Consider the following 12,669-nt stretch of genomic DNA (forward strand, 5'->3'; position numbering starts at 1 on the left):
GGCCCCGACGGAATCTCTACATTAATGCTGAAGCATCTGGATCTGCCTGGAATCTAGTACCTTTTAACTGTCCTCCATCTGTCTTTGAACACTCTTACGTATAGTACCTGATGTCTGGAAGATAGGCAGAATGATATCGCTACTGAAGCCTGGAAAGACCCGAGTAAGGTACAGCCGTACAGACCGATCTCCCTACTCTAACCAGTAGCCAAGACTCTTGAGGGACTACTCCTCCCGAGCCTTTTTGGAGAATTTCCATTTGCCATGCATTCGACATGGTCAGCCATGCCAAACTTTTTGGGTATATGCCTCTAGGGCTGAAATACAGGGTGTCGAATTATCTGTGAAGTCGCCAGTCAAGGCCATAACAGAATGAGCGCGTTGATCTTTGTTTTTAGCAACGCGGAAAAGTTAAAAAATTGTGAACATTGACGCTTGTAAGTGTGTCATTCTGTGCTGCCACACGTGAAGTAGTATATTTTTCCGCGCGACGCTCCTCAACGCCTTTAGACCTTCATATACGGAATCGAAATACCGTCGAGTGAAACAGGGTGATATCTCCGGCACTGTTTAACTTCTACTTATCCTCCATTCTAACCCCCCCAGGCGGCATAGATATCGTATCATATGCGGCCGATTGTACGATCATGTCATCAGGTCCCAACCCATGGATGACATCTGCGATCGGTTAAATGTCTACCTCAACAACCTTACCTCTTATTTCGCTGCAAGAGATGTGAATGTCTGTCACCCAATCCTCAGCCACCTCGTCCACTACATACACGCATGAGCGGCGTAGGAAGCTGAAAGGGATGGTCGATGGAGTGACAATTCCGACCATCAAGTGTCCAAAATCCTTGGTTACACATTTACCAGTTCTTATACATTCTCCCCACATGCAAAATTTTCGTTGCTTTAAAAAAATGTATTGACATATTCTAAGCGAAATTTTCGCTACCGATGTCGTTAACGAAAATTTCGGTTGCATGTACGCAGCTCAAATGAATTTTTTTGTGTAACAGGGTGACATAATGGGCATTTTCTTGCAAAACTGTAAAAGGATCGCAGAACATTGAGGCTTCTAAGTTCGGCTAATGGGACAAATATTCTGTCATAACCAATTAAAGTAAGTAAAATCACCAAAATTACGTCAAATGTTCATGTCTGGCAGCCCTATAATTCGGTTAAAATTATAAATCGATGTTTGTCGCCATCTTGTATTCAATACAACTATATTTCAGTGGCGCCATAAATGTCTTGGCAGCAACCGAAAAATTCACTAGAGGTGCATACTGCGCTTATGCTTCTAAACGCCTGGGCTGCATAAAAAATGCTGGCGGTTATCATCTTTTAATGCTAGCAACATGTTAAAACTTCTCCTCAAATCCATTTCAGGCCCATAGTGAACCCCTACGCCTATTGATTAGCCCTTTAGGGGATTTTTTTTGCGTATAATGCCCAAAAATGCATGCAGATAAAGAAATGTTAGTCGAAATGCCAACGACCACTGTAGATAGTCAAGTTGGAAGACAAACATACTGCTTAGCCGACTACTGAATACCCCTCCCAGGAAATTATATTTCACTAAACTTGATTTTTTTTTTTTGCAATTTCATCAATTTCCCATACTACAAAAAACACTTTCATAAATTTATATAATTTATTGTGCGAATTATTTTTCGTTTACTAATACTTAACACCTCAATTTGTTTTTTCATTCACTTAAGAACAACATTTAAGCTTAGAACTACAAAATATTTACAATTGCTTTTAGAATTAAACTAAAAAATCAAAAACATAATTTATGCATTTGAAAATATTTAAAATTACATAGTATTTGGGTATCACCTTTCTGTCGCATTTTGTTTTTAAAAAATAAACAAAAAAAAGAACATAATTCAATAACAAGGAACATTTGTTGATGATCTTTCTTCAAAAAAATTAACTACGAGAAAAAATTATGGGGAAAAAATTGTCAAATATCTTTTCTTGCTCATAAATAATTGGCAATTTTTTTGTAGGATTCTATATTTTTATAAAATAGAAGAAGAAGAGCTAATTATTTAAGGTATTTATTTTCTTAGGGTATTTTTTTAAGATTTTTATAAAGATCGATTGTAATATTCTTTTAGTAACAAGTTTCACTTTCCATCACATGGTTTCTATGATTATTTGAAATTTTTATTTATGATAATGTTTAGAAAAATAAATTACATATTTCTATGATTAAGGAAATATAAATAACTTAAATTGAATTTTTAATTTATTATTTAAAGAACTAGTTTAAGTATTGTATAATTTTGTTGATTTGTTTTTGTTTTTAGAAATATAGAGAACCTTATGGCCATTTGTACAATGTGCGGTCATAATATCCAATATTTCACAATTTGGATTTGATTTTTACTTAGTTTCCTTTTTTTTATTCCGTTATGTATGGTCACAATAGATTATAACCGGATATTGAGAAAATGGCCCTGATGTACTAGACTATCACTAGTGTAAAATGCAACTCTTGCTCTTTGTGGTTAAAAGGTCTGGAAACACTCATTGACATTACAACTCAGGATACCTTGAGAGAATGTACCGTTACTTGTCGTTACTCTACCGAATTTTTTTCTAACTGTACGAACTAAATAAGTCACAATGGGAGATCGGTTTATTTGGGAGCTATTTCAGGTTATGATTATACCCTGCATGCATATTGAAACGCATTTCCCAAGCACCCAAGATGAAGTCGGCGATCAAATAAGTCACAGAAAGTCACCATTGCCCATACGATACATTGAAGACGAAGACAAGGGCTTGGGCAGTACGGCCCTAAGGTTAAGTTCCAGTCCACCATCAGACTCACTTAGACGTTTTCGTTCATTGCAACACTAGTATGACCATAGCTTGTCACATAAAAAATTCAATCATTATATGAGAGAAATTTCTACGCTGTTCCTCATTGGGAAGGTAGTAGGCAAATATTCTCTTTTGTTCAACGGAAAGAACTAGAAGGCCAGATGTCTGATTGCAGGTTGCTATCTTAATCAAAGTCAATCCAATCACATGGTATGGAGCTCGCCCGGCATTCTAAGATAGAGCATGGGATTTTCAACGAGAATATCAAGGGAAACTACTGACGGAGACGCATGAAACTGAAACCGCTGATGATCAAATCTAGGACATTGTTGGCGAAGACAAGATGATATAGGCGATATGATTGAAGAACGCCAAACTCTCTGAGAAACGACGATGGGACTTTGAACTGCAATAACCAGTCAACATTGGAGCTTCCTAAGAGAGAACGATGGTGTTTTCATTGTGGATAATCAGTTAACTGAGAAGCTACTGACGGAGACGCATGTTTCAGGCAGCCAGTATGAGGTTGGCGATCACAATATCGAATTAATCACAGAAACTGCAACTGCGGATGATATAATCGAGGATATCGTCGGCTAGGACAAGATAGGTATGGATAGTATCATCCTAGCACTCCAAGTTTTATAAGAAACAAAATGGAATTTTTTGACCAAAGAACTTTGACTAATGGTCTCCAATAGAAGGACCACTGTTTACGGAGTTTCTAATGGGGACGCATTTTCAAGAAATTCAGTATTAAGTCGGCTGTTAATGGAACAATATCGTAAAAACCTTAAAATCTGCCACTGTATATGATATCATTGGGGAGATTGTTAAGGAGAAGAAGATAGTGAGGGGCAGTACACGCCTTTCGGACGATTCTTCTGGAGCGGATGCTATGGTATCTTCAATATTGCAGGGGATTCTTGAAGTTATCCTGTAATGGCTAGAACTGGAGTACAAGTGCAGTTTATTGAGGAAGGTCTTCAACGAAGCAGTTCGAAGAATCAAAGGGTCTATCCAGCTAAAGGGCCTTCCATAATATTCAGGCGCTTTTTTAAAACGTGGATATAGTATTGGCAATCGCAGCTTGACGCCAAAGTCCCAGAGCCCACTTTTATATTCCACAATAGTGCTATGGAGCAGGATTATCAACTCGTATAGGGGAGATTGTATGATCAGAAGGTGGGTGAAAAGATCATCTTCCTAAGCATGAGTGTTCTCCTCGCTATCGTGATTCTAGCCAGAGACAAATCGCTACTAACGATTAGTGAGATTGAGAAAGGTCTTTGACGAGACCCGAGTCGGTCTGCGAGCAATGGATTGAGAACAAAGGTGGATTGGTACAATTCGCATACCTCTCGGGCAGTTTAGTAAACCGGCAAGAGTCGAGTCTTCTCTCAGATAGAAGGATTAGTTAGAATAGGGAAAGGTCTTTTAAAAGACTTTCGAGTGGAGCTGCGAGGAATGGACTTAGCACAAAGGTTGACTAGTACAAGACGCATACCTCTAGGGCAGTTTAGTAAACCGGCGAGAGTCGAGTCTTCCCCAGCCAGCTGCGAATCCAGAACTAGGCTTAGTTATTCCGCTTGCTTTTGAGATAACAGTAAGAGAGATAAGTAAGATTAGGGAAAGGTCTTTAAAAAGACTTTCGAGTCGGGCTGCGAGCAATGGATTGAGAACAAAGGTGGACTGGTACAACTCGCATGCCTCTAGGGCAGTTTAGTAAACCGGCGAGAGTCGAGTCTTCTCTCAGACAGAAGCAGTTTTTTCTCGTCCGTTCCCATGTCCCCCATACCCGCCCCTGTCGAGCGGGGGCGCCACGTCCCATTACGTAGGGATGCCTGCACACCCATAGTCCGAACTATGGAGGGTTAGTATCCGGGATGTCATGGCGGCATTTAGAAATGCTCTTAATTAGGTTCCATCATAACATCTCCCAATGGTGCTATACAGCAGGATTACTAACTCGAACTTGGGAGATTGTATGGTTGGTGCCAATAGCAAGGATATAAGGAGCACTATTCTCGCTGTTGTGCAGCTAATTGATTTCAGCGATTAATAAGATCATGAAATAATATTTGGTGGAGTATCGGATTGGGTAACGATGAGTGGAATTAGTATGAGAGGCAGAGCTGGCGTTTTTCAATCAAAATTTTCACTCCTATCTCAAAAGCAAGCAGAATACCTAAGTCTAGTTCTGAATTCGCTGTTGGCTTGGGAAAAGAATACAGAGCATAAAAACCATGAGACACTGTGCGCCTTCTACTCATGCCGAGGGATATTCTAGGTAGGAACTATCCGAATTCGAAATCATAGGTTCGAAAAGGTCTGTACCATGGGGCGTTGTTGAATTTGAAGCTGAACTGTGCATCGCTGTTTTTTTTTTGGCTGAGGAAACTCGATATGCAGAAGGATAATATTTTCCACTTGGATGTCTAAGGTGGGTTGCTGATATGGACACACGGAGTTATGTGGGAGTGAACCTTCGTTTGCTTTCAACCTTCTTTTGTCGTTCCTTAATATAGAGTCCTATTCCCTCTTTCATTCTTCTCTCAGACTTCTGTTCATTCATCCTTTCAACTTACCCTTAGCCAACCCCTGTAGTCGTTTCGATCCTCTTGTACCTTTCTACCCTGCATTGATTAGAGTAGGCGCATGTTAGATTGTAATTGTGGGAAAGGAAGGCCACCGGTTTATATAAAGGTCAGAGGTTTATATATCCGCCATGACTCTAAACGCCTGGGTTTGAATCCTAGCGTGAACATCAGAAAAGTAACTTTCTGTGGAGACATTTGTCATGTAAAAACTCTAAAAGAGATGCTCCTCCTTTCGGACTAGGCTATAAAAAGGAGATTCCAAATCATTGAGCTAAAACTTGAATCCGGCAGCACTCGTTGATATGTAAGAAGTTTGCCTCTTGTTCCTCAATGGAATGTTAGTGAGCAATTTTGGATATGCAAATCAACTCTGCAAGAAGTGTTACTCGGCGTTACTTCCATAGGACTCAACTATAACGAGACACCGAATTGGGCGACAAACTAATTGAGTGAATGAATGGAATGTTCGTAAAAAAAGTTTCGAAATTTCTCAAGCGAGCGATGGCGGTGAGATTGAGTCTCTAATTTAAGCTTATCACAAAATTCATTGGTTGTCGGCTTAAGTACTAGGCTTTAGTATGAGCTCTTTCTATATTTCGAGTCCAAAATTAAATACTGTCTGCGCAATGTTCGTTTCTTAATGACTGAGAGAATAGATTAATGTAAACAGAATTTTTACGCAGTTCATAGAAGTTTTGTCATCCCTGTTACCATATCCATATCTAATGTCCTGTTACCATATCCATTCAAGTGGTGAAAGACATCTTGAAATTTGGTGTCAGAGATTGAACAGGGAGCGCAGAAGATCGAAGCGCTTGGAAATCCATTCTAAGTTCGGCTAATGGGATAAATGTCTATTAGCCAATTACCATATCGGGGGTTGCCTCTAGCCTTCATATGAGCAGAGTTGCATTTTTCCCCTTAGACTTGCCATATTGTTTGAGGTTTTTTTACATTTTTCAGATGTAAATAAATAAATTTTACATTTATTGCTATGAATTAATTTTGGCCAACAACGGTTGCGTTACCGCATTGCTTGAGGGCGCGGACTGATGGTGTTTGCGATTTATGTGGCGGTTATGGACTGGCGCTGTGACTGTAGTGGCATTACCGCAACTACCAACGTTGGCCACACTGCCTCCACCTTCATCGGATATGGGAAATGTGGGTGATGTGAGAGCAACTTCGTCGTCCTCAATATCAGCACCGCGAGGAGTATTCGATGAGTTATTGGCAAAGTACTGATTTATGTTTTTGCAATTGTTGGCCTGCACCAAATTATTGGTGTGGCCACCACCCATTGCAGGTTTGGAGTTACTCAAGGAGGTGTTTATGGCATTTAGAGGCGGGTATAATGGTCCAGCATTCGTTAGCTGGTGGTTTTGCTGATGCGGCTGATCGTGGTTAGCGGTCGCCGTTAGTTCATTGTGATTCATTAACGTTGCTGGTGGCGTCTGTGTACGTTGGAAATGCTCTCCATTACTGAAGGGTGACATTATGACCACAGACTTCCTTTCTGCTTTGGGTGCTTCACGTTTGCTCACCCTACTTGCCACAGCTTCTGCTTCGGCTTCACCTTCGTCATCCTCATAGACATTGGAAGAGACGAGATTTTGTGTTTCCTCCGGAGTTTCACTAACATTGAATTTAATACGCGTTGAGCTGCCCAAACTGGCTGTCTCGCTGTTATTCATCAGGCTGGAGATGGTGGGAGAGTTTTTCATTCTCAACCTGGAGGCTGCCGGCTGCAGCAACCCCGTCAGATTCGAGTTGGATTGAGTCGACGATAGCTGGGTGTAGCTGTGCTTGGAATTATTGTGTGTTTTCAATGCACCCGACAGAGGCAGGCGAAAGTTGGCCAATTCCCAACATCCCTCCTTGGGGTCATCTTTTAGCGACCTACTGCTGTAAATATCACTATGGGGCGGCGAGAGCTTCATGCTGTTCTTGGCATTCATCCCGAGATAATTGTAAAAATCATCAGTCTTAAAATCACTACCATTCAGTTTGGGCGACGAAGAGGATATCTTGCGCTTAACCCTCAGATTGGGGGAATTCTGCCGGCTAACCGAGCGTTCCAGGTCCAATTGTTGCTGCAGCTGATAGTTTGCTGGGAATGGTAGGGCTTCCGAGTTCTGTTTGTGCAGCAGGCCCATGCGTGCAACTTGCTTCAGCGAAGATCTACGCGACAACATAAGTTTTTGGGGCGAAATGGGTGTTTCGACTTTGGGGATTTCACCCTCCAGCCAATAGGTTAACATCTCTCCCTTGCCCTTCATGGGCACAAAGCCACGCTTTGTTGTTATAAAAGTACCAAATGCATCCAGGGCTATTTTGGTCTTCTCGCTTATGTGAATCTTTAAGGCTTCCCCATTCGATTCCATGCGGGAGGCTGTATTCACAGTGTCACCAAATAGGCAATAGCGAGGCATTTTCAGGCCCACCACACCAGCGACGCAGGCGCCCGTGTGCAGGCCAATTCGCAGTTTCAATCTATCATTGGGCCTATGGTGTATCTTAAAATTATGCACAGCCTCCAAAAGAGCCAAAGCCAAACGGGCTATTTCCCGGGAATGCTGATTGTCATTCCGTATGGGCAGGCCGGAAACAACCATGTAAGCATCGCCTATAGTTTCCACCTTGTAGACATCGAAATTCTCCACAATTGAGTCAAAGCAGGTATAGAGATCGTTGAGAAATTGTACCACCTGCATGGGAGTACTCTCAGCTGATATGGCGGTAAAGCCGACAATATCTGAGAAATATATGGTAACCTGATCAAAGGTTTCAGCCACCACGGGTTCGCCGGAAATCAACTGGGCGGCCACACTCTGTGGCAACAATTGGTAGAGCAGCTTCTCGCATTTCTTCTTTTCCTCTATGTAATCCTGAGTGCGCTCCTCCACTAGTTCTTCCAGATTGTTGGCATACTGTTCCATGCGTTTCAAGAGATTGTCCACAATATGGCCGGTTTCATTATCCCTGAAAGTGGAAAAAATTTTGTGGTGAGTAGGTATCAAAAAAAAAAAATTGATAATGGGGGTGTTTTGGCATAACAATGAGTGGTCAAGGCTCACTAATAGAAGATTACGTTTATATGCAAAATAAAACGTGGGAAGACCCCATTAAGGTAGAAACAGAATGAAAGCCAAAACTTTGAACTTTGTTTGTAGCGTCGCGTTACAAAAATGAAACTCTTAAAAGCAATCGCTTAAAAGCAATACGAAAAAGTTAACAAATTTTCAACTTATCATGCGCGCCCACTAAAAACGCATTAAAAATGCAACTCTGCCAACAAATCCCAAAAAACTGACGCGCAAAAGTTAAGAATTTTTAACTTTGACGATTGAACTCGTGCGTCATTCTGTGTTGCCATACGTGAAGTAGTTTTTGTGGGATTTGTTTGCAGAGTTGTTTTTTTTAAAACTCCACCTTGAGAGAGTTGAGAGTGTTTTTAACTTCGCATTGCAAACATGCAACGAACAGCTGTTTACAGCCGGCCAGTTTTGACGGTATTGGTTTACGCTTCTTTTTTGGTGCTTTCTTCTTTTTCGCATATTTTCTTCACAACAACCAAGGTAAATTCATTTTCAGATAGTAGCAGTTGCCCAAAAACAAAATTTTGAGTGCACTATCTGTAAAAATCTGTGACTAGTGCAACGTTAATTTCGTTGTTTGTGTTATATGGTTCTTAACTGTAATGCAAACACACAATAAAAACTCGTTGACAGATAGTGCACTTCATGGGAACAAATTTTACTCAGCTGTTTATTGTACACTACCTTGTCATTATGTCATGCTAATAGTGATGAGTAGTGCTACTGAAAATCCCCTTAACATGCTCTTATAAGCCTTTTACACGGCACATCATGATGGTACTCACCATGTGTACGTCAATCCCATGTCAGCCGGTTGCACGTACTGGATTGACTCGATGGATTCCTTCATCGGCAAGAACTGAAGACTCAGTGTACAACACACTGATACAACAACAACAATGGGATATCGATTTTTTCTATCGGTATATGGATTTTTTCTTTTCTTAGATTTTTTTTTTTAATTTTCCATATTTTTCTCCTCTTGTTATTTCTTTATTTTGGACAGAAAGCCTTTTTCAATTATTACAAATTCTTGTGTAAATGGTAATCGATAGACGCCAATAATCTAAAAAATCAAATGATTTTGATTTTTTAGCCATGACTGATGATTACGTGTACATGTAACGCATACACCCTTATTTTCACCTATATCATCGCAATGACCACGCACCATGTAAAGTCCCCATTAAAGAAGTTTTAATTCTGATTTGTTTACTTACTTGTTAATATTTCTGATAATCGATTTCAGTGAATTAAAATCTGGCCTCTCCGTGGGATCTTCGGACCAACATTTCTGCATGACACCATTGATTTCCTTGTAGTCACGCGGTATTTCCGCTAACTGCGGACGAAAGGGTGTTTGTAACAAATGTGGATATCCTTTGACCAAATAAATAATATCTGCAAAAACAAGTAAAAAAAAAATATAACAAGAAAAGTTCATTAAACTTTCAACCATACAACAACAACTGGGTCAATAAGTGCAATGTGTTTTGGACTTTTAAAATTCCCAATAGTATGGGGGAGAGGAACTTTTTCTTATCATTGTCGCTTATGGGACAGGGCAATAAAATTGTCCCGCCTCCCACTTATATTTAATTACTAATTCATTAATTTAATGACCCATTTTAATAAACAACAGTAGACAAATTATGCTAATGGCGATAGAACTAAAAGTGGATATTTCGCCAGAATGAAGGCTAGCCGATAATGGTTTTGAACACAGTTGATAAAATTTTCCAAAGGCCAATGAGAAAAGTGATGAGAATAACGTGAAAAGCGTCTGGTCATATTTTGTAAAATACCGTTTTTTTGAGAAAGTTTTACCCAAATTTAGTCTCTGGAGAAAATGGAAAATTTTCCAAATTTTGTCTGTAGAAAAATGTTGTATTGGGTTGCCCAAAAAGTAATTGGGGATTTTTTAAAAGAAAGTAAATGCTTTTTTAATAAAACTTAGAATGAACTTTAATCAAATATACTTTTTTTCACTTTTTTTTCTAAAGCAAGCTAAAAGTAACAGCTGATAACTGACAGAAGAAAGAATGCAATTACAGAGTCACAAGCTGTGAAAAAATTTGTCAACGCCGACTATATGAAAATCCGCAATTACTTTTTGGGCAATATTAAAAATTTGAGTTTGAAGAAATATCCATTGAAATTTTATCCATGGAGAAAATTTTATCAAAATTTTTGTCTATAGAGAAAATTTCATCGAAATTTTGTCCTGAAGGGCAGTATGAACCTCTGGCGAAATTTTTGTTACCCTACATGGCTGAATTATTTTAAAGGTTGTCTCATTTGTACAGCAACATAAAAACCATATGGTGAAATCGCCATCTTGCCATCAACCGATCGACATATGTATGTGTGTTCGCGTACTCAAAAATGTGTGCAAATTTGCACAAATTGTTACTGGAAGTCGTTCGCATACTTTATTTGCCAACAGAAAGAGCGGGAGAGTGCATGAGAGCTAGGAGAATTTTGAGTATTTGGTAATTGAGAGCTTTGGAAATTTCTACTGGTGTTTTTTTTCCTGGCAGAAATTTGCAGCATCAAACAGCTTGATCGATTTTTTGAGGTAAGGAAAATCAATTTTTGGACATTAAGACAAATCTGATAGAAATTTTATCAAACATATGCCATTTTATCAATCAAATGCCTTAGAGAAAATTTCCTTGAAAATTTTGCGAAAATAACTTTTTATCGAACTTTTGAGTTTTGGCTAAAATGTTATTGAAATTTTGTATTTAGACATAGTTTAATCGATTTTTTGACATTATGGCCCTTTTAGACGGCACATCATGATCGTACACATAGTGTATACGTGTTGATTACAGGTTTTGCCAAAAATGGTATATCGATTTTTTCTTTTCCTTGATTTTATTTAATTTTTCATACTTCTCATTTCCTAACCTTATTTGTCACAGAACGTGTTTTTCAATACCTGTCAATTAATGACTACACATTCTTTGAAAACGGCAATCGATAGACGTCATTCATCGAAAAAAACAAATGATTTTGATTTTTCAGTCATGACTGATGGTTATGTGTACATGGGACGCATACACCAATACTATTACAATGACCATACATCAGATGTGACATGTAAACTCAGCATTAGGTATAATTTTATCGATTATGGACATTAAGTAATATACATCGAACTTGAGTCTTTCGAATATTTCAGTGAAATTTTTTATAGCAAAGATGTTATCGGAATTTTTCTTTCGAGAAAATTTCATTGAAATTTTATATTTAGAGGACTTTTTTAGAGTTTTTGACTTTAGGGAAAATATTTTTGATGTTAGGGTAAGTTTTGGAAATCAAGAAGTCTTTTATCGAACATATGTCTTTATAAAAATTTGTATCAAAATTTTGTCGTAGGGCAAGTATTGATCGGAATTTCGTATTTAGAAAACAAGTAAAATCATGCAAAGTTCGGCCGGGCCGAAACTTGGATACCCTCTACCCTCTTTAACAATCAAATCAGGAATTGTTTGCAGATTCTGTGGTTTCAAGATTATATATGGGGCTACAAGTATTTAAGTGGACCCATATCAGTTAAAGGCCGCTTAGGATCATACTTGACTCGGATCTTGGAAGTCGTCAAAACAGTTGAAAATTGCAACCTCTTTGAATGGTTTGAATGGAGGTCATATCAGTTTATAAGCCGATTCGGATCACGCTTGGCACGAATGTTAAGAGTCAGAACAGAATTTCTTGGGCCAATGGGATGAAAATTGAGGCTTCTAGGGGCTCATCAAGTCAAATCCGGGGATCGGTTTTTATGGGGGCTAAATGAGTTTATAGATCGATTTGGATTTTACTCGTTACGGATATTGAAAGTCAGAACAGAAGTTCTTGGGCCAAATTTCAGCCCAACCAGATGAAACTTGAGGCTTCTAGGGGTTCAAGAAGTCAAAACTTGGGATCGATTTATGTGGGGGCTATTTCAGTTTATAGACCGATTGGGAGCATATTTGGCTCGGATGTTGGAAGTCACAACAGAAGTGATTTTTTTCTTCTCATTTTCGTTTGAAATGTAGGTGGGATGGGAAATTATCGATTGTATTGATTTTTTTATTAGAAATATCGAAAATATCGATTGTTGCGGTTATCGATAGTTT

General features: G+C 39.0%; 1 protein-coding gene across 3 annotated transcripts in view; it reads right to left on the minus strand.

Moving 5' to 3' along the window:
* Positions 1 to 2,971: 2,971 nt before the first annotated feature.
* The window catches only part of LOC106081887 (atrial natriuretic peptide receptor 1), a 256,721-nt gene continuing 247,023 nt past the window's right edge, over positions 2,972 to 12,669 (minus strand). For all 3 annotated transcript variants that reach the window (XM_059361874.1, XM_059361875.1, XM_059361876.1), the window contains 2 exons: positions 9,763 to 9,943; positions 2,972 to 8,426 (listed from right to left, as the gene is read on the minus strand). In XM_059361874.1, the coding sequence (XP_059217857.1) occupies positions 6,437 to 8,426; positions 9,763 to 9,943 (2,171 nt within the window). In that variant the 3' untranslated portion in view covers positions 2,972 to 6,436. The remainder of the gene's footprint in view (positions 8,427 to 9,762; positions 9,944 to 12,669) is intronic.

Source organism: Stomoxys calcitrans, chromosome 2, assembly GCF_963082655.1.
Source record: "Stomoxys calcitrans chromosome 2, idStoCalc2.1, whole genome shotgun sequence".
Lineage (NCBI taxonomy): Eukaryota > Metazoa > Arthropoda > Insecta > Diptera > Muscidae > Stomoxys > Stomoxys calcitrans.